This window comes from Dermacentor albipictus, chromosome 4, assembly GCF_038994185.2.
Source record: "Dermacentor albipictus isolate Rhodes 1998 colony chromosome 4, USDA_Dalb.pri_finalv2, whole genome shotgun sequence".
Taxonomy (NCBI): Eukaryota; Metazoa; Arthropoda; class Arachnida; order Ixodida; family Ixodidae; genus Dermacentor; species Dermacentor albipictus.
The window spans coordinates 23,412,752-23,439,893 of record NC_091824.1 but is presented as its reverse complement, the minus strand read 5'-3'; the positions used below and the strand labels follow the sequence as shown (position 1 = coordinate 23,439,893).

General features: G+C 48.4%; 1 protein-coding gene across 1 annotated transcript; it reads left to right on the top strand.

Annotated features, from left to right (window-relative positions):
• Nucleotides 1–26,587, top strand: LOC135919218 (endothelin-converting enzyme 1-like). The gene is made up of 3 exons (XM_070538022.1): nucleotides 1–53; nucleotides 23,020–23,293; nucleotides 23,769–26,587. The coding sequence occupies exons 1-3, from the start codon at nucleotides 12–14 to the stop codon at nucleotides 26,000–26,002; spliced, it is 2,550 nt and encodes an 849-aa protein (XP_070394123.1). The 5' UTR covers nucleotides 1–11; the 3' UTR covers nucleotides 26,003–26,587.
• Nucleotides 26,588–27,142: the final 555 nt, after the last annotated feature.

The window sequence follows — 27,142 nt, the reverse complement described above, 5'->3', positions numbered from 1 at the left end:
GAACTCTCTCCATGCCTGGCAGTCGCAAGATGCTACATTCATCTTCAGAGAAGGCAAGTGGACGCCCCCGTCTGCTGGGCGCAAATATATTGCGGTTCGCAATCGCACAATTAACGACAGGCTACAGCAAATGACCGCTACTTATGACATCCAGCGAAATATAAAGTTCCCTGTTGCGGCATGGTGGCGATCAGATTGAAATTAGGCTCCAAGCGCTTTCATAGTAGAAATCTCGTCTCCAAACAGGATGTGCTGCGAGAATTTTAGGTGAGAGTAGCGTTTTTAACGACGTTATTTCGGGGGAGTGCAACCCTGCTTATACCCGGGGCACCCGTACTCGCAGCACATTCCTTTTAGAAATTTTTGTAGAAATGGAGCTTATATGAGAGATGTATTGTGAATATCAAACCTTATTTACCTTTCGAACGTGTTCAAAAGACTTTAGGAAAATTTCGAGAAGTTTATGATGTAGAAATTCTCATACTACCACACATTCGAATTTGCCCGGTCATGGCCACTCAGCTGTTCTTGCGGCGACGCCTTACTATCGCTGCTTTATCCTGTACGGTGTTACGATTTGCTTGTTAACCACATTTTGAGCTTGAATTTAAGTTTCCCACGTCAAGGTACTAGCCACTGAATGGAGCTTACGTTGTCAATACTTATATTTTGGGTCATGTTTTTCATAAATAGGAAATTGTAAGACTCATTCAACTCACTCTTCTTCTACTTGGAAGCTGTTTAAGACGAAGCTTTAGCTCGAGTGCTCGCATCTAAATACATGTACATAGAGAATTAGTTTTTCTCGGCAACCACTACACTAAATTTCACGAGGTTTGTTGACGAGCTCAATACCTAGTGACTGTTTCGAGTTTTTGATTAGGATCGTGAGTTTTTTATTAAAAATGGGCATGAATTTCACATCTTCAGAAAACGAAACTATCAAATTTACAACCCCGTAACTCATCAATGAAGAGTGATATCGCAAGTATGTGAACTGCATCTAATAGTGCATCTAAAGCGGACAATATTGATATGTTACATATATGACTCTAAAGAAGTTTAGTAGTATAGAAATACAACTTTTGCAGAACCCTTGTACACAAAGTAAGAAATTCACGTAAGATATAAAATGACATGTAAAATTTGTCCGCTTTGAATTTTCTAATAGGTGCCGTTTAGAGAACCGCGATATCTGTGCTTGATGCAGAGCTAATCATTTGTAAATTTTGTGCTTCTACTCTTTCAAACTTTCACATTTTTGAAATTCTTTTAACAAAATTCGGGCCGGAAAACAAAATTCCGCTTGAAACGGTCACTAGAATTTACCTTTGTCTCTCAAATGCAACATATTTTATTAAAATCAGTCCAGGGGTTATGTCAGAAAAGCGTTTTACCGTTTTACATGTATTTGAATAGGCTGCGTTGGAGTTGGGCCCGAGCTAAAGCTTCATTTTAAGGGACTGCGGTAACTTTCGTGTGGCCAAAGCGGCGGTAAAGGGCGGGTGCGGCAGTGTAGTAGGTATCACATATCAGAACAGCCAACAACGCAACCTGCGTCAGAACACCGAACTTGCTTTAAAATATGGTTATCATTAAGTATAAAACAAAAGTTGCTTTTGTATAGCTCACTCAAATAAAAAAAATGGCTGTGGCTTAGGTAAGGTTAAGCCCAGGATGCGAAGCATACTAGCCTTTATTTTAGTTGTTGAACCACTGTTTAGCCTGGTGAACTGCTGTTGCTTGGCTATATTTGGTTCGGCTAGACGAAGAAACAACTCATGCATTACTTCTTCGCCTTCAAGAGTGGAACGCGACAGCGTTCCCGTCGACCCGCCAAGGGGTGTAAGACAATGGGCTACAGGGCAGCGACTACGCGTCCCGCATTGGACGCGGTGAGCGTCGAGCAAAGCAGCGTTCGGCGCGGCAACGAAATGTGCGCCTGAGCAAGAGACGCACGCCTTAGAAACAGCGCGTTTCTAAGGCAACACCGCATTCACTAGAGGCGCTTTTGTACCGCTTTGAAGCGTTGTACTCGTGGCTCAGTGGTAGCGTCTCCGTCCCACACTCCGGAGACCCTGGTTCGATTCCCACCCAGCCCGTCTTGCAAGAGTTGAGCCAAAGCCACTTCTCTGTCGTGACGTCACGGTGTCACGTGATTTCATGGTCACCGCCGCGCCTGAGGAGCTGGGTTGAGCCCTCGTAATATGCTTCGCATAAAACTTCTTTAGCGCTGTTCATCATAGCCAGCAATGCGTGGTTTTTTTTTTTTTTTTTGCTCACGTCGCGTTTTGCAGTCTCCGCGCTAGAGATCAGCTAGGAATCGCCTGCCGAAGCAAAAATTGACGGCACTGTCGGCACCAAATTTCAGTTGAACAGAAGCCACCAACAGAACGTGTGCGCAGGACGTTGGTGAGAACGCACAGCCGGAAGCTGACGTAGGTGATGCATCACCGTTTTGAAGAAAGGACTTGTAGCGATCTAGAAAGTCCTTATGGGCTGTATTTTCGTTTGAACCTTAAGCGAGTGAGTATTTTATTTTGAGAATGTATCGTCCTCGCCTGACGAGTTTTTGTCGAACTTTGTGCTATACATCACCATTAAAGGCTCGTTTATACAAGGTGCTTTCAGAGCACCCTTTTAGAGCCCGTTCCTGTAGCGAGCGTCGGCATTCTCACTCGTAACCGACCGAAAGAACACAGAGAAAGTTGAAAGCGAACAAGGAGCGCAGCGCGAGATGAAAGATTGCAACAGCGATGAGCGCAAGGAGGAACGCGGAGTGGGGGGTATGGCGAAAGCATTAGAGGAAAACCACAGGGCCGCGCAAGACCCACTTTGCGGCGGCGATGGGTACAAGATGGCACCAGAGTTGCGCACGTCGTCTGTATGGAAACAAAGCGCTGCATAAGCAGATGTCTGTCGGTAACGGCTGCTATGAATTGCGCCCACGCGTCGCCTCTCGCGATCTACCCATCAGCGAGGGAGTCACGCCATACAGCACTCCGTTTTCAAGGCGCCGCACAAGACAGATGGTCCACGCCAGCCAATATATCGCGAAATGAAAACACGCATACAGCTACCCTCAAATTTCGCATTAAGGTGTATCGTAATCGTCGATGATGTTTTTAGCTGCACGAAATTATATATATATATATATATATATATATATATATATATATATATATATAAAAAATGTGCTATATATATCTATATATATACAGTGAAAGCTCGTTAATTCGAACTTCAATAATTCGAATTTATGGATAATTCGAACTGTACGATTTGGTCCGGCCAAGCTCCACAGAAGTCTATGTATCAAAAAGTCCGTTAATTCGAACGCGAGAAGGTTCCCTCACGGATAATTCGAACTACGCTCGCCTGGCACACGGCCAGAGAAGCGCGCCTACTGCCTGCGAGAGAAGGCAAAATCGGAAAAAAATCTAACCGACGCGGGGTCAGCCAGAAGGCAGCGGCGGCTGCCGCCTCTCCGTTCTACGTAACCTCCGAGACTTCTTGCCCGTTGCGAATCTCGGAGGCTTTGCAAATCTTGTACAGCTGCTAATGTTGTGCGGAGATGGCACGGCAAGCTCCAAAACACAGCGAATCAAGTACGTGGCAGCTGCGCTTGCAATTAAGAACCAACGAATCAGGGCCTTCGCCACCTTCACATGTTCAGCGTCTTTGTCTCGGCAGTATTCATCGGTTGTGCACCTCTATTTTCAGCTTAGGAGGTATCGGCCGTCGCGATTCATTGAGATGGTGTTAAGCCTCGGCTAACGTTCGTTTCGGTGGACATCGGTGGTGTGGCACAGTCGGACCCAGAGCTTCGACTTGAAGATGGCGTGTGCCCGCGGCACACGCCATCAGTTCTGACACGCCAAATTTCTGACATGCCCTACTGCTTCCAAATCGCAGTGTACTGTTGCCCTCCTTCACTTTCATTAGTTCGAACTTTCGTTAATTCGAACTGAAGCGGCTTCCCCTTGCGGTTCGAATTAACGAGCTTTTACTGCATATATATATAGCAGAATTTTAACCCTTCACCTCAATTACTCGATGGTTACATCTACGCGCAATCAAAATGCTTACTTGAATAATAAACGTAATTATGCTAGGTGGTGAATTAATTATTTAGGGCAAAAATATTAATCTACGAAGTGCAGCTTGTGAATCCGCAAGGCGTGTCCTCTTGGAACGAGGTCTCTGGATTGCAGCAATTCCTATATATCATTTCTCTAAATGTCCAACGTAATGCATTGGCCTCCTAGTTAACTTGGTGCTTCAGTGCATAAATCTAAGCTTTATTAAAGGAACAGTAAGAGAAACGGCAGTTAAGAGAAAAGGCGGCAGATTGCACCCACTGTGAGAGACAATATTATGCGAAGCAGTGTACGGGAAGCCTACCAAGTTAACGCAATTACCATGAGAGCACTGAGACTTAGGCGGCTGTTTAATGACCCACGTGACACGCATCTCATGACCGAACATTTATGTTCGTCATACATTCTTGTCATACAATACGAATTTTGGCAACCACCAAGTCAAGAAAATAACCATGAGGACACCAACACGAACGCGGCTAGATAGATAAATAGATATGGTCATAGTGAGAAATGTGCGCCAAGAAATGCTTCGCAAAGAAAAAAAATGAAAACACAATATCGACCGGTGCAGCCCGAGGGTCCGCGAGCGTCAGTTGAAGTCTATGTGCCGCGCTGCACGCCTTCCAAATGCACCGTTGAAGGAGCTATAATATATAGTCTGACGTTTTCAGCGTGCCAGGCAGCGGCCGGCGTAGTCGGATAGGCCTGTAGCGGCAGCAGCATCGGCGTCGCACAAGAGATGGCGCAGACGCTCGCGTCTACGTGAGGCACGAGCGGCTGGCACGTTCCGGCACGGGCTAGCGTTCCGAAGGAGACTATTAAAAGAATGCTACGCTAAGAGATCGAGTGTCGGTTCTTCCTCTCCTGCGAGAGTCCAAGACTTTACCGGTCTACGTGGTCGCTAGTCGCCACAGTTTGGTGACTCCGGACGTGATACTGCCATACGCTCCTGTGGTAGAGACGACCATGGACCAGACCAACGCTTCGAGAGCTCAAGGACAGAATCCTTCCGAGGAACGCGGCGAGCCCTCCTGTTCCGCCATCGCTGTCCGCCTCCCACAGTACTGGGACCAGCATCCTTCGCCATGATTTCTTCAGGCCGAAGCGCAATTTTAAGTCGCTGGTATCCACTCTTAAGCTTCGAAGTTCCATTACGCCGTCGCAGCGCTCTCGCCCGCCGCCATTGACGAGGTAGCAGATTTGTTGAATTCCCCATTGTCTGCCACCACCTATGACGATCTCAAGACAGCACTGCTACAGCGCACAGCAGCCTCACAGCGTTCTCGCATCCAGCAGCTTCTGTCCGCTGACGAACTCGGCGACCGACACCCTAGTCAACTTCTTCGCCGAATGAGCCAGCTGCTCGGAAACAACGTGAGATTCATCGACGACACCCTCTTGCGCGAATTGTTTTTGCAACGACTCCCGGCTAACGTGCAGATGGTCCTGGCGACAGCCTCTACCATGGACCTTACCGGACTTGCCGCTTTGGCCGACAAAGTCATGGAAGCAGCCACCCCAACCATCGCAGCCACGTCACCGTCTCCGGGTGACAATACAACCACTCTGCAAACTCTTCCCTGCTCTTCCGCAGTGCAATCTCCATTCGACTCCTTGTGTGAGCGCCTGGAACGCATCATCTGTGGAGCGGAACATCGCCGCACATCTCGTCGCCCACGCAGCCGTAGTTCCAGCAGATCAAGACGCACGGGCACCCGCAATGAAACCTCAACTACAACGCCTGGCGTTTCCTACTACCACCGCCGTTTTGGAAACGATGCTCGTCACTGTCGGCGTCCCTGCGCTTGGCAGGGAAACAGGCCGGCCAACCCTGTGTGTTGGGCCAGACCACACACACAAGTCGCCTTTTCTACGTGACGGACAGAGTTACGGGACAACGATTCTTAGTCAACACAGGTGCTAACGTCAGCATTCTCCCCGCCCAGCACTCCGACCGAAAGGCGACACCTGTGTCGTTTTTGCAAGCCGTCAACGGCACCAGGATTCCAGTTTTCGCGTCGCGTTCCATCATGCTAAACCTTGGCCTTCGACGATCGTTCCGCTGGATTTTCCTGGTTGCAGACGTCCGTCATGCAGTCATTGGTGCAGACGTCTTGCATAACTACGGACTCCTTGTGGACATCCAACGACGCCGTCTCATCGACTCCGTGACCCAGCTATCCGTTCCTGGCGTCCCATCATCAAGCACACCGCCCATAGCGCCTATTTCTGCCATGTTGGACGAACCTTTCGCCGCGCTCCTACGCAAGTTTCCCACTTTGACGCGCCTGCCGGACTGGACGCAACCGGTGCAGCATGACGTGTGCCATCACATCGTCACCTCCGGCCCACCGGTCTATTTCCGACCCCGGCGTTTGTCCCCGGAGAAACTCAAGATCGCTCGCGCCAAGTTGGAACACATGCTGCAACTTGGCATCATCCGCCCTTCCTCCGCTAACTGGGCATCACCACTTCACATGGTGCCTAAGAAGACTGGAGACTGACGCCCATGCGGCGATTACCGGGCACTAAACAACGTCACAGTTCCTGATCGCTACCCTTTACCGAACATTAAGGACTTCACGGCTGCGTTGCATGGTGCGACGATCTTTTCTAAGATCGATCTCGTTCGCGCCTACCATCAACTACCGGTCGCTGAAGAAGACATTCCCAAGACCGCCATCACCACACCCTTCAGTCTTTTCGAATTTCTCCGCATGCCTTTCGGTTTACGGAACGCGGGCCAATCCTTTCAGCGTTTCATAGATTCAGTCACCCGAGGTCTGCCTTTCGTTTTTGCATACATTGACAATCTTCTCGTCGCAAGCTCTTCGGCAGAAGCACATCTTCACCACATGCGGTTGTTGTTTTCACGCCTTTCCAGTAAAGGAATTGTCATCAACGCCGCCAAGAGTGAATTCGGTCATATCGTCGACGCTAACGGCATTCGACCTCTGCCGTCCAAGATTCACGTCATCGAAAATCTTCCCCGACCGACCACACTCACCAAGCTTCGCCAATTTCTCGGATTTGTCGATTTCTATCGCCGATTCATTCCCGAGTGCGCACGACTTGTGGCTCCGCTAGACGCTCTCCTGGTAAACAAACGCAAACAAGTGCTTCAGTGGACTGAAGAGGCCACCGACGCTTTCACAGGAGTCAAGGCTGCCCTCGCCGACGCCACGCTGCTTAAACACCCAAAGCCAGACGCACCCACTGCCATCATGACCGACGCTTCTAGCACCGCCGTTGGTGCCGTTCTGCAACAATTCATCGACAATGCGTGGCATCCACTCGCTTTTTTCTCCAAGAGACTGAAGCCTGCGCAGTCCCGCTAAAGCGTGTTCGGCCGTGAAATACTCGCTGTTTACCTGGCTATCAAGCATTTTCGCCATTTCCTAGAAGGCCGTGCATTCACTGTCTTGACTGACCACAAGCCCCTTGTGCACGCAACGAATCGCTCGGCGTCGTGTTACTCGCCCCGCGAGATTCGACACCTTTCCTACATCTCCGAGTTTACAACAACGTTCCGCCACATCAAGGGCAGCGACAACGTTCCAGCCGACGTTCTGAGTCGTATCAATGTCGTTCCCACGTTAACATTGGAACCTTTCATCATCGAGGCCGACTTACTCGCCAGTCAACAGCGTGACGACACTGAACTTCGTACACTACGGAATTCGTCAACGTCCCTGAAACTGGAAGACGTTTTTGTGACCCCAGATGGTACGTCCGTCATCTGTGACCCTTCTAACGACACACCTAGACCATACATTCCGGCATCCCTTCACAGACGTCTATTCGAAACTGTGCACAACCTGTCGCACCCTGGCATACGCGCGACACAGAAGCTTCTTTCCAGTCGTTTCGTTTGGCCTCGGCTAAACGCGCAAGTTCGCGATTGGGTTCGCTGCTGTTTGTCGTGTCAACGTTCGAAGATCCAGCGTCACCCGCTTCCGCCTGCCAAGTCTTTTCTTCCACCGGATGCTCGTTTTGACACCGTACACCTGGACCTCATCGGTCCTCTCCCAGCTTCGAAAGGTTACTGCTACATACTGACATGCATCGACCGTTATACACGGTAGCCAGAAGCTACACCTATATCTGACATCTCAGCGCCCACTGTTGCAGCAGCTTTCGTGTCTACGTGGATCTCAAGGTTCGGCTGCCCATCCACAATAATCACGGATCGCAGTCGGCAGTTTGACTCAGCACTTTTCAACGAGCTACTCAAACTACTCGGAACGACACGTTTTCGCACAACTGCTTACCACCCGCAGTCCATTGGACTAGTTGAACGTTTTCACCGGCATCTCAAGGCCTCCCTTATGGCACATGAATCGCCGGAGAAGTGGGTCCTGCATATGCCCCTCGTCTTACTTAGCATCTGAGCCGCACTCAAGAGGGACCTAGGTTGCTCCTGTGCTGAGCTAGTTTACGGCACTCACCTACGCCTTCCGTGCGATTTCATTGTCGCCACCCCCAAAACGCCTATGCCATCACCTGCCGAATAAGTTGCCGAACTGCAAGCCTTCTTCAGAAAGATACGCCACGTGCCTACACGTTCAAAAGAAGGAAGGTCCCCGTACGTTTCTCCCGCACTGACCTCTGCTACCCCCGTTTTCGTGCGTAACTGTGCCATGCGGAAGCCTTTCCAGCCATACTACTTTGGGCCATATTGTGTTCTAGAGCATCGTCCAACGACGTTTGTTGTGAATGTCAACGGCGGATCAGACACAATTGCCCTGGAACGTGTCAAACCCGCCTACATCGAAGCACCCGCGCCCTCAGCTCCACCAATATACGACGCGACCCTGCTGCATCCTTCGCTGCCGCCTGCGCACGTGACACTCAAGATCAACGCCAAGACACGCCGCGTCACGTGGACTTTCCATCTTTCGTCGAACTTTCCTCCTCTCTAGGCGGGGGGAGCCCTCTGTAGCGGCAGCAGCATCGGCGTCGCACGAGAGATGACGCAGACGCTCGCGTCTACACGAGGCACGAGCGGCTGGCACGCTCCGGCACGGGCTAGCGTTCCGAAGGAGATTATAAAAGAATGCTACGCTAAGAGATCGAGTGTAGGTTCTTCCTCTCCTGCAAGAGTCCGAGACTTTACCGGTCTACGTGGTCGCTCGTCGCCACAGGCAGCGCTACAGTACACTGTAGCCGCGCTGGCAACGCCAGGATCGGCAAAGATTTCCCTCTGGAGTGTTTCGCAATGGTGCACTCGAATGGGCTAGCGTGTCGTTCGTACAGGAAAACAATGGGGGAACCGTGGTCGCTTCGGCGGTGACGCTGGCAGAAGGGCGCTGTGATCCAACGGTGTGCCTAGCCTGCGGAAGTTCAATTTGCTGTGCAAATTTGTCTGCATTTATAAACTCAAACGCCCTCAAAGCACAGTTCAAATCATTAAAACTTGCAAAAGTAAATATTACGAACAGTTAGCATACATGAATAATGTCGCCTAAGCTTACACGTTTACAATCACAGAACATGCAGTGTACCCGACGCGGTTGCTCAGTGGATATGGTGTTGGGCTGCTAAGCACAAGCTTGGGGGATGCAATCTTGGCCACGGCGGCCGCATTTCCATGCGGGCGAAATGCGAAAACACCGTGTCCTTCGGCTTAGATGAATGTTAACGAATCCTAGGTGGTACAAAATTCCATCCCCTACGGCGTGCCTCACAATTCACTCCTGTTTTTGGCACGTAAAATTCCATAATTAGGTTTTTAATTTAGCATACAGTGTTCCTGATCGTCTTCTCAGCATTTCGGTTGCAGGAGACAAACAAACGCTCTTCGGCTCGTTCCGCTCGGTGAGCACGCTTATGTTTTTATTATCAAAGCATTTCGAAACACACGAGAATGAGAAGCCTGGAGAGAGCACCCACACAGTGCCAGATGGGCTGTGCGGTATTCCTTTCACAATACATTTCGCACCGCAAAAGGGCGTAGAAGGGCAAGCATGCAGCCAATGTGCCTGGCATTAAGAAGCCCGGAGTTGTTCTAAAGATTGCGCAGAAACCACAACGCATAGAAACACCGCCCATGTGCCCCGTACTGATGGTAAACCAGCGAAGCTGAAATGTGCGGCGCCGATGTTTATCATTGGGTTAATTTCGACGGTTCGTTATACTCTTTCTCAATTATTGGTTACGTCTTTATGTTTCTTAATGAGCTTACGCACACGTTCGGCTTGGGTTTATATTGTTCATTTGAAATGCCGCACATTGGGCTTTGCATAATCACTATCATGGAGGGGTGCAATCTACGGTTCATTGTGTTAATACAGCGGGTTCATCAAAGTATTTCCGAAACATGTTGCCCATTTGTGTTTCGTAATGCGTTATTGATACTGTTTATGGCTCGGTTGTACACTGTAGTTACCAAGTGACACACAGGGACCCCATATTTCATTTAACTAAAGACATAGACACATATTTGAACTCATTGCAAAGTCGGTGAGACAATGCTACGCGCGGGCTTTGCTGCGATAGAGAAACGACGCTATATCGACGTTGCCAACAGCACGCCGCACCTTCCACCGGCGGGTTTCTGTGGTCGGACGGCGAGCCTTTAGCCCAGGTATTCTTTTACAGTTTTTACAGTTTTTTACAGTTACAGTTCTTTTACAGCTTTGCTCTAAAACAACTTCTTTAATTATGTCATGATGATATTGTCTTAACCCTGTCCCCCTCTGTGTCCATCCCCTGCAATAATACCTAGATTTAGTTGTATGCCTACTCAACGATAAATTTGTCCATTCGTCACGTAAGATTAATGCAATGACTCATAACACCCTTAAAAAAGACTAAAAAAAAACTCCCACAGCAGGGTTTCTGTGGTCGGACGAAGAGTGTTTCGCCTAGGCATATACAGCTTGCATATACAGCCCTTGCACTCTGTCAAAAGCATGACCAGCGAATCTGTGAATGTGAGACCCATAATGGCGAACTGCACCTCCACCACGGGTACGCCCGGTATTGCACCATCTTCGGGACGGTCCCATTTGTGGGAAGTGCTTAATAGTGTAGCAACATCAAACCGGTTCTGCGGAAAAACCGGTTATCCGGTTATTCGAATTTGAAAACCGGATAACCGGAGTTATCGATTATTCGGTGATTAGTAACCGGATACTCGGATACTCTGGTAACATTTGTTCATCTGTACTTGGGCCCAAATTACCTCTTTTTCTCTCTTGTATTATATTTGTAGTTATTTCTGCAACCACTCATGCAAATCCGATATCCTGTCTCGTTAACCTCCTTACCTTTCCTTCTTTAAGTTTATGTTTCGGAATGGCTGTGCTCTCTAAAATGCTACTACATGTTGTCCCCCTGAAATTATTGGAAGCGTCAGTAAGGTAACTCCCAGCGCCAAATAATTTATTCTGTACGCTCCACGTATTTTAATCCATACGACAATGAATTTATTTCAAATTAAATACGCATTTGCGGAGGTGTTATAGACGTTCGAAACAATGTCGAAATTTTATAATTTTGCGCCGACCAAACATAACTCAAGAGTTTAGAAGAACTTGTTGTTGGGCGAGTTGGTGCATATTAGCGAACAATGTTTAACTGCGCGAACAAACGGATCACAGAGACAGCATGGGACAAGGACGGGCGCCGACTTGCAACTAATGTTTATTCCACAAAGGAGAGCACGTTGTTGGGCGAGTCGGTCGTACATACTTAAAGAAGGGAATTGCGCTAAAAAAGACACGGACGAGTAAGGACATGGACGGGCGCAAACTCGCGACTGATTTTATTCAGAAGGAACACAAATATATATACCTAGATTCTTATTGCCTACTCATTGCCTAGGCGCACATACCAAGAACGTTTTTTCTTTCTTATACAAATTTATACTGGAATCGCTTACACAATCATCACCTGACTTATCAATGTAAAAAGCTTCTGCGAGTTCACGTGCTACCTGGTTACGACTGCGCCTTAAGATTTTGGTTCTAGCCAGCAAAGGCTGGCATGCTTTATCAGGCGTAGCCAAAGGGCATGCGCCGCAATGTAAGGGCAAATTTGACCCTTTTTCGTTAACCATAGAGAGCTTGTGTTCCCTTAGTCGTTCATTTATACAACGGCCCGTCTGGCCAATGTAAACTTTTCCACATGTCAGGGGAATTTCATACACAACCCCGACTCCTTACTCGTTCCTTACTCCTTACTTACTTACTCGTTACTTACTTACTTACTCCTTACTTACTTACTCCTTACTTACTTACTTACTTACTTACTCGTTCCTTACCCTTACTCCTTACTCGTCCGTGTCTTTTTTAGCGCAATTCCCTTCTTTAATTATTCCACAAAGACCACATGTATGTACACGCCCGAAATACATCACTGCGCGTGCGCGAAAATAAGGAAAGATAAAGGAAAGAAAACCTTGTATATGCAAAACGCGACTTACGTACGCTCGTCAATAAACCTCATCTCACTGTTGTGTAAATAAACTGACGTGTCACTGACACAGTCTTGTCCCTTCTTACTAATATGGTATGCCTCGATTAGCTTTCTGGCTCGGCTATCTCGGCAGTGGCACAAAATCTTTACTTCCTTCATGATCGGCTTGCACGGGCACGCCAAGCAGTGGACAGGCAGGTGCCCATTCGTTTTATTTCTAATTGGTAATTCATGCTTACGCTAGCGCACATTCACGCACCTTCCTGTTTGGCCTATGTAAACTTTGCGCATAATAGAGGTATCTGATAAACTACTTCAGCACTGCAATCTGCGTGGAAAATGGAGTGCTTTGTTCCGCACCCTTGGAAGCTATCTTTACTTCTTCCTATGCGCGAGCATAGCCCAGCGAGCTTGCCGGGAGCCGAGAACGCTATCTCAACTCCATACCATTTCACAGCCTTTCTTAAGCGGTGGGAAGTCTTGTGAACATAAAGCACAACTTTACGTTTCTTATTTTTGCGCTCCCTTGCGTCTTCCGTAATATTGCCTTCCGTCTTGATCTTCTTAAGCACAGCCTCCACTACTGCTGAAATGACTGATTGCGGGAAACCTGCTTCTTCCAACGTTACAATCTACCTGTCAAAGCTTTCCTGTATTTTGTGTGTGCAGGAGTTTCGTAAGGCTGATAAGATACACTGGGTGGCTATTGCCCGCCTTACCGTTCTCGAATGAGCCTAATCGTAGGGTAACAATTTCTTTTGGGATATTGGGGTATATTTCCAGCCCACATGGTCGGCACAGAAGCTTATAGCGCTGTCTAAAAACTGAATATTATTATCCTTTGTTAGTTCACGGGTGAAAGTGAAATCTTTGCCAAGGCGCTGAAAAATGTGTAGTACATCTGCAATGGCGTCGTCATACGTGGGACTGGCTTGCTTTTTTAAAAGTACAAGAGAATCGTCAACATACAAAAACACGGTAACAACCTGGTCGCGATCGATCCCTTCGTTTACCACTTTGTCAAATTCCGATAAGTAAACATTGCACAAGATAGGTGCAACGCAAGATCCTATACATATACCTTGTTTCTGCACGTAAATATCTTCTTTAAGCAGGATGAAGGTAGAATTGAGGTAAAACTCAAGCAGCGCTAAAAACCTATCAACAGTTTATCAGATGAGAATTGTCAATTAGAAATAAAACGAATGGGCACCTGCCTGTCCACTGCTTGGCGTGCACGTGCAAGCCGATCATGAAGGAAGTGAAGATTTTGTGCCGCTGCCGAGATAGCCGAGCCAGAGAGCTACTCGAGGCGTGCCATATTAGAAAGAAGGGACAAGACTGTGTCAGTGACACCTCAGTTGATTTACACAACAGTGAGATGAAGTTTATTCACGAGCGTAGGTAGGTCACGTTTTGCATATACAAGGTTTTTCTTTCCTTTCATCTTTTCTTTTTTCGCGCACGCGCAGTGGTGTATGCCGTTTGTTCGCGCAGTTAACCAATGTTCGCTAATAACTCAAGAGCTTTATTGAAGAGCATTGTCTTATGACTCCGAAAATGCCTTTCCCGCGCCATGCATCATCGAAATATTGCATGGCTATGGACATTATATTACTGGCATGAATATGTCTTGCAAAACGTGGCTATTTGATGGGTTTGCTGACATGCATTGAAACAAAGCGGCATCCAGCAATAAACTGTTGATTTCTAAAGCTAATAAAAACTGGCTGCCTCTCATCATTTTGCTTTCTACAAGCCCCGTTGACATCGATAGCAAATGAACGAGCTTCCAACAATCTCTGCGATTATGACCACGTAACGCATCTGAGATCACGCGAAAGAGGGTGCTAGGTGATCTCACGTAACATTCACCAGCACATTCCTGATTCTCAACTAAATTGACATGGATATCAAACGATCTGGCTTCGAAGGAGCTCTGTGATAGTACCCACAAAGAGTACGCTAGGCCACGTGGTGAAGAAAGTCACGTGACCTTGCATAACTTTCGGAAGCCAACATGTGATTCACAAACACAGTGAAATGGGTGTAATACGAATGGGAATCGCAAGAGCTATGCGAAGGTACACACGTAGCCAACGTCAAATCACGTGGGAGACGCTGTCCCGTGACCTCACGTATGTGTCGTTGGCCCATGCGTGCTTCCCAGTTGTACTGTACTGTCGTGGATATCAAACGATCGGGCGTGGAACAATGTCTGCGATGGCACGCACTTCGCGTACTGCATAACAAGTGAAAAAGAGTCACCTGACATCACGTAACCTTAGATAGCCCATGGGTAATTAGAAACCATGCGGACATGAATATCAAACGAACGGGAATCGCAAAAGCTATGCGATGATACCCACGTACCGAAAGTCAAATCACATGGGAAAGGGTGTCACGTGATCTCACGTATCTTTCGCAAGCCTATGCATGATTCCCAACCATACTGACACTGATATGGAACGACCGGGCTTCGAACAAGGTCGGCGCCGGACGCACTTCACGTACTTCTGACTATGTCGAAAAGAGTCACGTGACATCACGTAACTTTAGCCAGGTTCATGGGTCTTTGCCCACCATACTGACATGGATATCAAACGAATGGTCTTCGATCAAGACCTGTGATGGCACCCGCGTAAGACGCGTCAGACCAAATGGTAAATAGTGTCACGTGTCCTAACCTACCTTTCGAAAGCGCACATGTGACTAACAAACACACTGACAGGGGTATCAAACGAACGAGGATTTCAAAAGCTATGAGATATAGTACGCACGTTGCGAACGTAAAATCAGATGGGAAAGCGTGTCACGTGAGCTTACGTATCTTTCGCCAGGCTCATGGGTCATTGCACACACTACTGACATGAATATCAAACCAGCCGGCTTCGAAGGAGCTCTGCGATCGTACGCATGTCACGTACTTCAGACCACGTGAAGAACAGTCACGTAACATCACGTAACTTTCGCAAGCCCTTGGTTAATTTACAACCATTACGACATCGATATCAAACGAACGGGAATCAAAAAAGCTATGCGATGATGCCAACGTAGTGAACCTCAGACCAGGTGGCGAACAGTATCACGTGACCTCAGATAACTTTCGCAGGCCAATGGCTTTTGTCATAGTACATTCGACGGTATTATCACAGGGTTCCTTTGAAGGCCCATCGTTTGATAGCCATGTCAATATGGTAGAAAATGAGGACTATGCTGGCTAATTACGTGAGATTCCGTAACATCCTCTTCCACGTGATCTTAGATGTGTTACGTCGTTGTAATCGCAGAGATTGTTCGAAGCTCGTTGATTGGATATCCTTGTCAACGGGCCTTGCAGGAAACAAAATTATGAGAGGTCACGTGACGCTCTTTTCAGTCTGTTTTTATCAGCGTTAGAAATCATCGGTTTGTTGCTGGATGTCCCTTTGTTTCGATGCATATTAGCAAAGCCATCAAATAGCTACGTTTTACATTACCGGTTCATGGCAGTAATGCCCATAACAGGGCATAATTTAGATCATTTATGACCCGGTAAAGACATTTTTGTTGTCACATGACAACGCTCATCAAAAAAGTTCTGCAGTTATGTAAGGTCCGCGCAAAATTAGAACATTTCGTCGTTATTTTGAACATCCTAGAACACCTCCGCAAATGCATCTTTACTTTGGATTAAATTCACTGGCGTCAGGAATAATATATGGGGTGCGTAGATAAATAATTTGGCGCTGAGATTAAATGTGTGGCAGCTGAGTTAGGTTCAGTGGCGCTTGGACTAAAACAGCAGCCGCTTGGATTAAATTGAGCGGGAAGATTTAGTAGAGTCGAATATTCGAATATCCGTCTAACAAGTTATTTAAACCGGATATCCTCAATATCCATTTCTTCAAATCCGGATAACCAAATAAGCGGTTTCCGAGACCGGATTGACTTCACTCCGTTTAAACCGGATAGCCAGTTTGACGAACATCTGCAAGCACTAGTGCTTAACGCCTCCTTCGCCTCCGCCGCGGGTCCGCCCGGCATTGCACTATCTTCGAGGTAGGCCCACGTATGAAAAATTGTTCGTCTATCCAGGGAGAAAAGATGCGCCAGAATATTGCCACAAAGAGTTTCGCAGTAAAAAATGTTTTACCAACCGAGCGCTGGCAGCGCACATAATAAATGCCAACGCGGTAGGTAAGTGCCGGCTCTCTCGTAATCGAGAGTAGGTGGACGACATGGCTACCGGCAGAGCAGATTCGTTGGAGTAATTACGACGATTACTCACAATCGTCACAACCATGTCACAGTCATCGGCGGCGCACCGGATGCTCTCGGCCTGGTCACGCAGGATGGCGCCATCTCTCGAATGAGGCGACGCAATACCCGCGCCCTGGACTTGAAGAGAGCATAGGCAACCCTGTCTCATTGCGAAAATATGAAAATCAAGTGTATGGTGCACGGTATCTGCCTTTTGAACGCCGCCTATTGGAAATGACAAATAAAACTTCGGCGCAGTAGAAGTTACAGCTTGAGTGATATTGTGAATAAACATTAGGAAGAACTCGGCAGCGATATTTTTTGTAACTGTTTGGGCAGCGTATGTAATGCAATCCTGTACAAAGGGTTGCGGGCTAGAGACCACATTTCCTTAAGTCTAGGCTGGTTGACAATGACCGGATAAGGGCTCTGGCTTCTTTTGACTCAAGGTCACTTGAAGGTTACCCAAAACGGGAGGTAAAAGCATTTCATGCGTAACCATTCGGCAGCCATTCCAATCTGTGAAGCTGGATGACATTTAAATTTACAACACAGAGACACACAAGCATTTTGGCATTGTTAAGGAAAAAAAAACGTATTGTTCTGACCGGTGGTCACCATGGCGATAGTTACGCACAAACATTATCGCAACACCTCTGTTATTAGATTCGCCGTCACGTGAGACAATAAATGGCTCAGCCCCCTTAAGCAATGCATCATTCCACCGTCACAAAAAATTTAATGCTGGTTCCCTTTACGACGTCGGAAGAAAAATGAAATTACACGCTGGAATTATGAGTGGCCGCAGAGGCAGCTGGGGCAGAAGACGGTGCTCGAGCCATTGCCGATGATGATAGTTGATTATCATGAAGGAAGTTCCATCTTGCAATGAATGGCTCATAGGCCCTTAAGCAATGACAAATATCACCGTGTTAGCGGCCTCCCCATTACGACGACAGAAGAGAAGTGAAATTCTACGCTGAATGATGAGCGGCAACGAAGCCACCTGTGGAAGGAGACGGCAAACGATGAGTGCGTGAACAGTGGCACGAGCGTGTTCGCGCGGTAGCGCCAAGGGGCACCAACAAGCTGGTTCGCGGACGATCTGCCTTAGCCACATACAGCTCTGCTGTAAAAAGTGTCGCAAGCAATCGCAGAGCTCCACACGAACATGCACGACCTCTCCGACAACCATAACTGCTTATCCCCGAGACACTGTTGCACCATTATGGCTCCGCTTGCCAGCAGTGACTCCAGGCTACACCAACAGATCACACTACAGCCCAGGCAAGCTATCGCACGATGCACTCTTGTTTAGCGGCTTCGGCATGTTCTATTACAGCACCGACGACGCCAAAGCTCGCCGAACTCCGCCAGTCATGGTGACTGAGTTCGACGCTAGACTGTAGGAGAGTCCACTTTTCGCCGGCGTAGCGCAACTGTGCCCACTTACGCTGCGCATGGCGTGTTCTGCGGTACAACCACAAGTGGTACAACTTTAAAGAGGAAGCGTTAACTGGAACCCAGCTCCGATGCCACCTATTAAATGCGTAAGCATTCCTATGTCCACCCAACGAGAAATTTGTGTGTCCGTCACATAAGACGAATGCAATGGCTAATATATCCCCCTAAACAATAGCCCATACTCTGTAACTCTGTAAGCAAGCAAAATACATTTGAACTTGAGACTGACTCCAACCAAATTATTTGGTTGGAGTCAGTCTCAAGTTCTAATCAATTTCCCAACCAGACAGGCAATTCTGTCGAAATGTTTAGCTTCAAAATACATTTGCAACGACTGAACGCGGTTAAATACACTATGTCGAGCGATAGTACGGTTTTACATTTTGGGAAAGGACACAGATGCTGCTCGGCGCCGTCAGCAACTAGTGCATCTAGAATTGCTCGACAATACAACACAGAGACACTGCTTGGTGCGGCAGCAGCAGCGAGCGAATCGACCTTCACGCTGCGTCTCGCATCAGCGCGAACCAAGCGTCGGAAGCACGGCGCATACGAAGCTACCGGCACTCGACGCACTTTGTACACATCGCAGATCGCTTTGAAGATGAGACCCTCGCGACCGCGCACTTAGTCCGCATCCCAGATCACTTTAATGATGTGGGCGTCCAGGTGGCGCACGCCGCAGCCGCTGATAGTGGCAGGCTAAGTCCCAGTTTGACCTTGCCTGAGCTCGAAGGTCAAATTAACGGAAACAGTCGTTTTCTGGGTTTGTACCTGGAGTAGTAGAGCTATCGCTATTAAACGCAATGACTCATACCCACGTAGGGCAGAGGCTACAAGCGGTCAGGAAGTGACGCGAGCAGTGCATACATTCATTGGAATCACGCATACAACACACAAAACGCCATACCTTTCAATAAAAAGCCAGCTCAAGACAAGCATCCGAACCGTCAATAAAGCATTGCATGCCCCCCTCAGCAATTGTAATAATGGTTTTGCAACAGCTTCGTTGGGAATTTATCTTGACAAGGGCCGATAAGGGTTGATAAGGGTCGGATCATGTTCGATGAGACTTATTACGACTAATGACGGCTGATAAGAATTTATGCCCTTCAAATCAAGTTTCTTAATATTGATAATCACACCGGACTGCGTGGAGATGAGCAAGTTGCACGATGCTTCAGCTCATTAGACAACTTACCGAGGAGTTTCTGAATAAATTCTTTTCAAATACATGTAACACGCAGAAATGTCTTGCTGAGATAACCCCTTCGCCGATTTTAATGAAGTTTCTTGGCCCTTAGACGCACAGTTAAAGTCTAGTGACTGTTGGAAGCGAAATCTTGATTATAGGGCTGGATGTTTTTACATATATTTCTAAAAAATCTAAGTTAAAAAGAGCAGAAGCATGAAGTCTATAGATGCGTAGCTATGCACTAAGAACATATATTGTAGTTTTGTGAACTGAATCCGTCAGAGAATCTAAAGTGAATAAGTTTGGTATATCATACTATATCTAACAGGAATTTGTTACATTGGTTACAAGGTTCTTGCAAAGGTCCTATTCACGTATCAGTGGTATAATTGAGATAACTGTATTTTATTCGCTTTAGATCTGCTATTAAATGCAATTGATAGAATTCCGATATCTTCTTTAATTACCGAACTATGGAGTTGTAAACTTGTAAGATCCGTTTTCTGAAAACTTTCGATTTTTAAGAAGTCTTACAAAAAACTGATTCGCTAAATCCACAATTCGCTAGTGATAGCCTCTACATTCTAACTTCGTCTTTCAAATACAGCACACTTTATAAAATATACTGTAGTGGTTGCCGAGAAAAAGAATTTCTCATTCCCCATTTAGCTAGGTGGGAGATCCCGAACTAAACCGTCCTCTTAACAACCACCAATGCAATCCTACGAGGCCGTTGGAAGACAGAGCGCGACGCTGGTTGGGCTCGCGCATAATACAGGAACATGCGTCGGATATACCGAAGACCATACAAGTACTAAGCTCGAGATATCGCGAAACAATTGAAAAGACTCGGGTGTAGGGAAATAATCGTGCGCGATGCTGTGAAACATTCGCATTTTCTCGGGTAGATTTCGCGCAGTGTCAAGACAGGCGCATATTTCGGAGAAGTCGCTAGCACAGCTACGCTGTCTGTTACGCATTAGTCGCTCATATTGGCATGCATCTGCAATTTTATTCGCATTTGATACAAAAGCATAAAATGGCTCATTGTGCGAAAAAGACGGCGTCTGGTGTCTGTTGCAGCAAAATGGCACCTGGGTTCTCATTGGCTCGGACCCTACGCCATGAGCGCGCCTCGGCAGAGTTCCCATTGGCTGCGACGCCACAGCACGAGCGTGCCTCGACGGTGGCGGTAGCGAAAACATCAATGAAGAGGGGGCCAAAGTGCCCCTTACGTGGTACAAGGCAGCCCATAGGGGTCCGCCTTTATAGAGAAAGGGGGAGCCCTTGAAGGTCTATCCGCTTCAGGGCGTCGGCGATGACACGGCGTTGGTCTGTAGCAGCGGAGCTGGCCAAGAGAGTCTCCCAATATGACTCCGCCGTTGTTGGGAATAGATGGAGGGTGCGGTAAGGTAGGGCATGTGAAGAGGACGTCAAGAAAGTCTCCCGCTTTCCAGCAGAGGTTGCAGGAGGACAGGAATTGAAGGAGGTATCAGGCGTGAAGCAGAACAGGGTAGGTCTTGGAGATGCCTCGACGCAGCAGAGTGGGCGAAAGGGACTAGCTGTCGCAGTGGAGCGCCGGGCGTTGTGTGAGGGAAGAGGGCATAACCGCCATGCCGAATCAATCTCGCTCTCGCTCTCGAAAGCCTGTGTTATCCAGCCGTTCCTCAACCGCCCATGCTCTAGCCTGCGTTCTAACTGAGCCTAAGTAAGGCCAAATCAAAACGCACCAATCCTCTCAACGCGCTCGTCAAACGCTTTTTTCGAAATCTAAAGAGAGAGCATCAACTGGAATGTTTTGATCAATATTAGAGCTTATGCCATTTGTAGAATGTGGTAATTGGGTGTTAGAAGACGGGTCTTTACGGAAGTCATGCTGGTTGGGGGGCAAGCAATTCACAGAGGTTGGAAATTTAGGAATAAGGGAGCAAAATACATGTTCCAATATTCTCGCAGAGACGCTGGTTTGAGAAATTGGCGAAATGCATGTGCATTCTAGCGTACAAGACGCTGTGCTCTAGTTTGAAGAACACACCGCAGAATCACGCTTCGCAATGCACAGGCGTGTTACCTTGCAGAAAAACGTGCGACGGCAACAAAACTGGCGATATAATACTTTTAGTGGAGGTCCACAATCACAGATACATCTGAGCATGTATTTCGTTTGAAAATGCAAGTTTTCTTTGAACACCTAAAATTCATGTCGTCGAGATAAAAGGAGGACAGCCCCATAGGCGTCGTTAAATGAATAAAGAAAACTTTAAAGCAGATGGCGACTGAGGCACGGTTCCATCCTAGGTCATCTGCTTCTAGAACAATCATCGATGATGAAAGAGTTACAGTGCGTTGCTTAAAGACACGTTTAATAACTGACGCGACATAAAACCGCAGTGTTGTCCCTCTGTATTTAACAAAATGCTGGCTCTAGGCAGCAAGAAACCACCATCTAAATATGAGGCATGCAGTATTGGGAGACTCCAAAATAATTTTAATCACCTGGGTTTCCTTAACGTGCACTCAGTGCACCGTACACGAGCGTTTTTCGCATTTTCCAATAGGAATGCGACCTCCGCGGCAGGCATCGCACCCGCGACTTCGACCGCAGTAGTCCGGCGCCATAGTCACAGTGGCTACCATGGGTGCGCTACTATCCGTCTGCATGAGATTCCTTCTAGACTGCTTAGGTTGCGCCAAGCCTAAACCATCTCACCTTTTCGCTATTACAGATTTCACGCTTGAGCAGAGTCACTGTGTTTTAACGCGATAGCGTTAAGGAGCTCGTGTCGCAGAAAAGCCGGTGTCGTCGGCGTCGGGTGTCGGCGTTTGCGGCGTTGACCGTGAGCGATAAATCACGGCAGGCGCTTCATAAATAAAAAGCAACTTCCAAGATTGGCCCGGTGGGAATCGAACCAGGGTCTCCGGAGTGTGAGACGGAGACGCTACCACTCAGCCACGAGTTCGATGCTTCCAAGCGGTGCAAACGCGCCTCTAGTGAATGCGGTGTTGCCTTCGAAACGAGCCGTGGAAAGTTATACTGCGGTGTATATTGGTAATTATGAACCTGTAACGTACAGAAGTCACAATTACACGAGTTGCGAAGTGCGTTTCCGCTGCATTTCTTCTGCGCTTTCCGCACACGCAGAGCCATCTTGCGGCGAACACAGAAGACCGCCTCTCAATGTACGGCGCTGCCCCGACAGGAGGCGCGCCGCGCGCGCATTGGGACCGCTGCCAGGCGCGTCGCGGGACTCCCTCTCCCCTGACGACGCTTCGCCGTGCTCCCGGTTTAGATCACTATCTATCTCTCTGCCCGTGCCGATCACGACGTTTGGCTGGCGTAGATCGTTTCCCCTCCGAGACACCGAGTTGTTTGGTTCGTTCCGTTCGCTCAGGCGCACGTTTCGTTGCCGCGCCGAACGCTGCGTTGCTCGACGCTCACCGCGTGATAGGTGGGCGCTAAGTCCGATGCGGGGCGCATCGTCAGTGATCGCTGTGCCGTAGCGCATTGTCGACCCCTTGGCGGGTCGACGGGAACGCTGTCGCGTCCCACTCTTGAAGGCGAAGCTTAAGCGTCCTCCAATTTTTCTCTCGCAGAAAGAAGCAAACAACCCTGCGCCTGAGAGCACTGAAGAGCACGAGCTGAACCAGACCAGCAAATCAAGCGAGCCTTCAACAAACACCTCGTACGAAGTGACCACTAGTAGCACCAAAACAGGGAAGGCGGCACACGCTCGAAGGGCCAGCTTCGAGGTTGAGTCACGTTTGGTCGATGCATCACCCTCCGAAAGCGATGCACCAAGAACAACCGAGCAGCCTCTTTCCGAGACGGGTCAATCGCATCCACAGCTGCTCGGGCTGTTGGCGCAGGGTATGAGTCTACTGTCACTCGGTCCTAGTAGTAAATTATGGATGCTAACTCCTGCGCCGAGGTATGCGTAGAATATTTTTTTCAAAACCTTTAGTTTGCCACGAAGTTCTTCTTTTACATGCATATTAATGATAATATTGACTAATCTATAGTCCGGACTAGTATGCCGAATTAAAGTCTGTACTATAGTGCGCGAAACGAGAACAAAATCTTTGTACTCAAGGCGTCCTCCGTTCGAATGGCAAGAGCTGAGGTGTAAATGATAATATCTCAATGAAATCTTTCGATTTTGCCAAAAAAATGACTAATTCCTAAAATTATTCTACGTATCATAAACCTACGGAATGGTTAATACGGTTGGCAACACTGCGCTGAACGCTTAGTGCTTCTGAGCGCAACGCTTTCCTTTAGTAGTGGCGCCGCTTGTCAGCGAAATATGGAATTCTCGCACAAAAGTATGCAACCTGTTTTGCAGGCCCTACGTCCTCTACGAGCAGCAGCATCTCACTGCCGGGCCAATCGGTTGACTCTCGCACGGGAACGTCGCTTACCAGGACTGACGACGACCGATCAAGCCACAGATCTGATGCCGGCTTCCGGTCCTCCACAAGTTGCCGGAGAGGCACCCCTCATCAGGTCAACCTATCTTTTGCGGATCCAGATACCTTTGGCACGACGCGAACCAAGCTCTTCGAGTCTCGCTCCCTCGTCGTTCACGATGCGCATGAGCAGAGGGAGCTGCTGTTCAGCTACGTGGTGGTCGCGGTCGCCGTGCTCGCTCTGTGCGCAATACTCACCGCCATACTGGTGCTCGCGGTGCCCACAGACCTACACAACACCGTCTGCACGACGGCTGCATGCACTGCGCTGGACTCCCTGCTGGCTGCTAGCGTGGACAAAACTCGAGATCCATGCGTCAACTTCTACGCGCATGTATGCAGTGGCTGGGCGCAGACTCAGAACCAGTCGGTGTACCGAAGTCACCTTGAAGAATTCCTTGCGCACGTGCACTCGATCTTCCAGCGGGTGCTCGTTCCTTCCCAGGCGCAGACGGCACAGCAGATGGTTGCCGCTTTCTACCAGACGTGCACGGCGGTGCTGGTTGACGGCACCGACGAGCTGTCCGCCTTCCGCCACCATCTCCGTCTGGCGGGAGTGACATGGCCTCACATGTCCGCCGAGCCAGACCTGATCACTACAGTGGCTTCAGTGTATGCTGCCTTTCAAGTAACGGCGATGCTGCGCATACGACTCTCTAGGCGCAATGCGAGCAACGTACTCGAAGTCGCGCCCGATATGGCATTCCTCCGCGGGTGGCAGGCCGCTCGCCAACAACTCATACATGCTGGCGCCTATGCGCGTTTCTTCGAGCAGACCAAGACTAAGTATGCCGGTCACGAGAAGCCTGCAAATTCCACGCTCAGCTACGAAATGTTCGTCAAAGTAGAGGACACCATTCTAGAGGCATTATTAGCTCACCGGGGACAATCAGGCGACGAAGTCCAAGTCAGCCCCATCGACAGGCTCGTTCAAATCACCAGGCACGTTCCCACAACAACATGGCGCGCGGTCGTCGACAAACTGGGGCTCCCAGATAGTGCGCTCGTCTTCATCGTAAACTTGGAGCTCATTAAGGAGGTGGACGAGCTCTTTGCTACACTTGGCGAACGGCGCCTCCATTTTTACTTCGGATGGTGCGTGGTGCAACAAATGATGCGCTACATCGGCAAGGATCTCGCGAGCACCTGGCATGACTACGAGGGCACCAGAGCAGGAACGAACATGGCAAGTGAATGGCGCGCACAGGCAGAGTGTATGCAGTTGAGCGAGAAACTTGTGGGCCAATCCACCTTTGGTAGTTTCATCCTCCGGGAAACAACGGCCGAAGACTTCACATACGTTTCCTCCATGGTGCGCGCCATCTCCGGCCAACTGATACACGTAAAGCGCAGTGGGTCTGAGAGTGACCACAGCGACCAGCTCACTGTAGACGAGGCCGACTTCCACGTCGAGTTCCACGAGGCGACCATGCGGGTCGTAGATGAGGCGCTCGTGAACCATGGCCTGTCCAACCGATCATCGCTGCTTAGCAATTGGATGGACATCACTGCTGCGGTGGGCAGCATCAACACGACAATCAGAGATCGGATACCAACCACATACACTCGCGACCTCGTAGCAAAACAACGGTACGACCTCTACGACTACCGAAGTGGGACACTCACGCTTCCTCCCTTCTTTGCGATGCTTCCAGTCTACACGCGACACCTGACTGACACGGCCAATTTTGGTGCTCTCGGCACGCTGTTCGCCACCGCCATCTTCCGGCTTTTCGTTGCCAAGCTCGCCAGGTACTTGCCAGGTATCAAGTTTGACGAGGATCTGAAAAGGCTTCCCTGCTTCACCGAGTTAGCTGTTCATACTAGGGACTACATTGAAGTCTATTACCACGCCGCGTCTATCCGTCTGGCACTGATGGCGCTGCGGTCCCTTCCCAAAAAAGACCACCAGCGACTTCGACTGTTTGGCAGAGACCGGCTATTTTTCGTCCTGATGTGCTATCTCCTCTGCACTCCCAACACTTCCGAGGACACCATCTACGCTGAAACCGTCTGCAACGAAGCCGCCAAGAACAGCCTAGAATTTTCCATGGCATTTCGATGTTCTAGGGGGACGCTTATGAATCCGTGGGAAAGGTGTAATTTATAGATTCTTCTGGCATTCTAAAAAGGCAGCATTTACGGCCTTATCGCAATGCGCCATGGACCAGTGTTCTACAAAGCATTTTACAGCACGGCTTGCTTACCTATAACAAATGCTGTTTTGTTAAGTGAGATATCACATGTGATAACTGCTGCTTACGTGCAGTATCCGTGCTTTATTATGTTGTATTGCACCACTAACCACACCAGGGTGCCTTGTATCATGGTATTGTGGCTGGTATTGTATGATTCTGAATATTTCGTGAATCATAGTAGGCCTACTTGTAAAAAATGCATCGCTCGTGTTAGATTAGGTGAATGGCTGATAATGCATTGACTAGTTGTAGAGATGACTCATGGCATGCCTTTCTGGAAGCGCACGAAGAGCCTCACGCGCAATCGCGCTGTAACGTTAGATGGTTACAGTATGCAGGTTCACAGCTCGTGGCTACCTTCTTCAATTCTGAGCGCTTCCAAGATGCAAAGACTGAATGTCATAAAACGTTATAAAAGGGGAACCGCATTTACCCGCATTTGCTTTTTTACTTATTCAGTATATTCTGGTAAGCCAACCATTATAAGGACTTCAATAACTATGGAACATACCTGCTGATGGGCACCGGGCAATGATTAGGCGGCGAGCAGAAAAAATACCTTTTTTGAGAAAGGGCGAATAGTTTTCTTCCTATTTGCGATGACACTAATCTGCCAGCAACAATGCACGCTCACGGTGTCACTCATACATTTATTTGCCGTATTTCATAAGTTCATTCAGTGAAATTACTGGCTTACTGGGACCACAACATGTTTATTAGCAGCGCCTCGTTCGCACAGGTTACCGTCTTGAATATGCTCTCTCTGGATGCAGGTACATTTCGGCACAGGAGCCCCGATTATGCGGTAGAAGGTGCGACTATCTTCTATCAGACTGTCGACGACAAACTAAGATTTCGGTACACGCTCCGCCCACACAACTTGCATCTGCAATCTCTGCGTCTGCGCTCTACAATGTAGCCCCCCGAGAGGCGCCGATATTAGAAGTTTGTTTATAGCATCCTCATCGTTCCTATTTTGTGCAAATGCATAAGGTTATGGCGCAAGGTGAGCAGACGACAGTCGTGAGAGTGGACACGGCAACATTAAATTG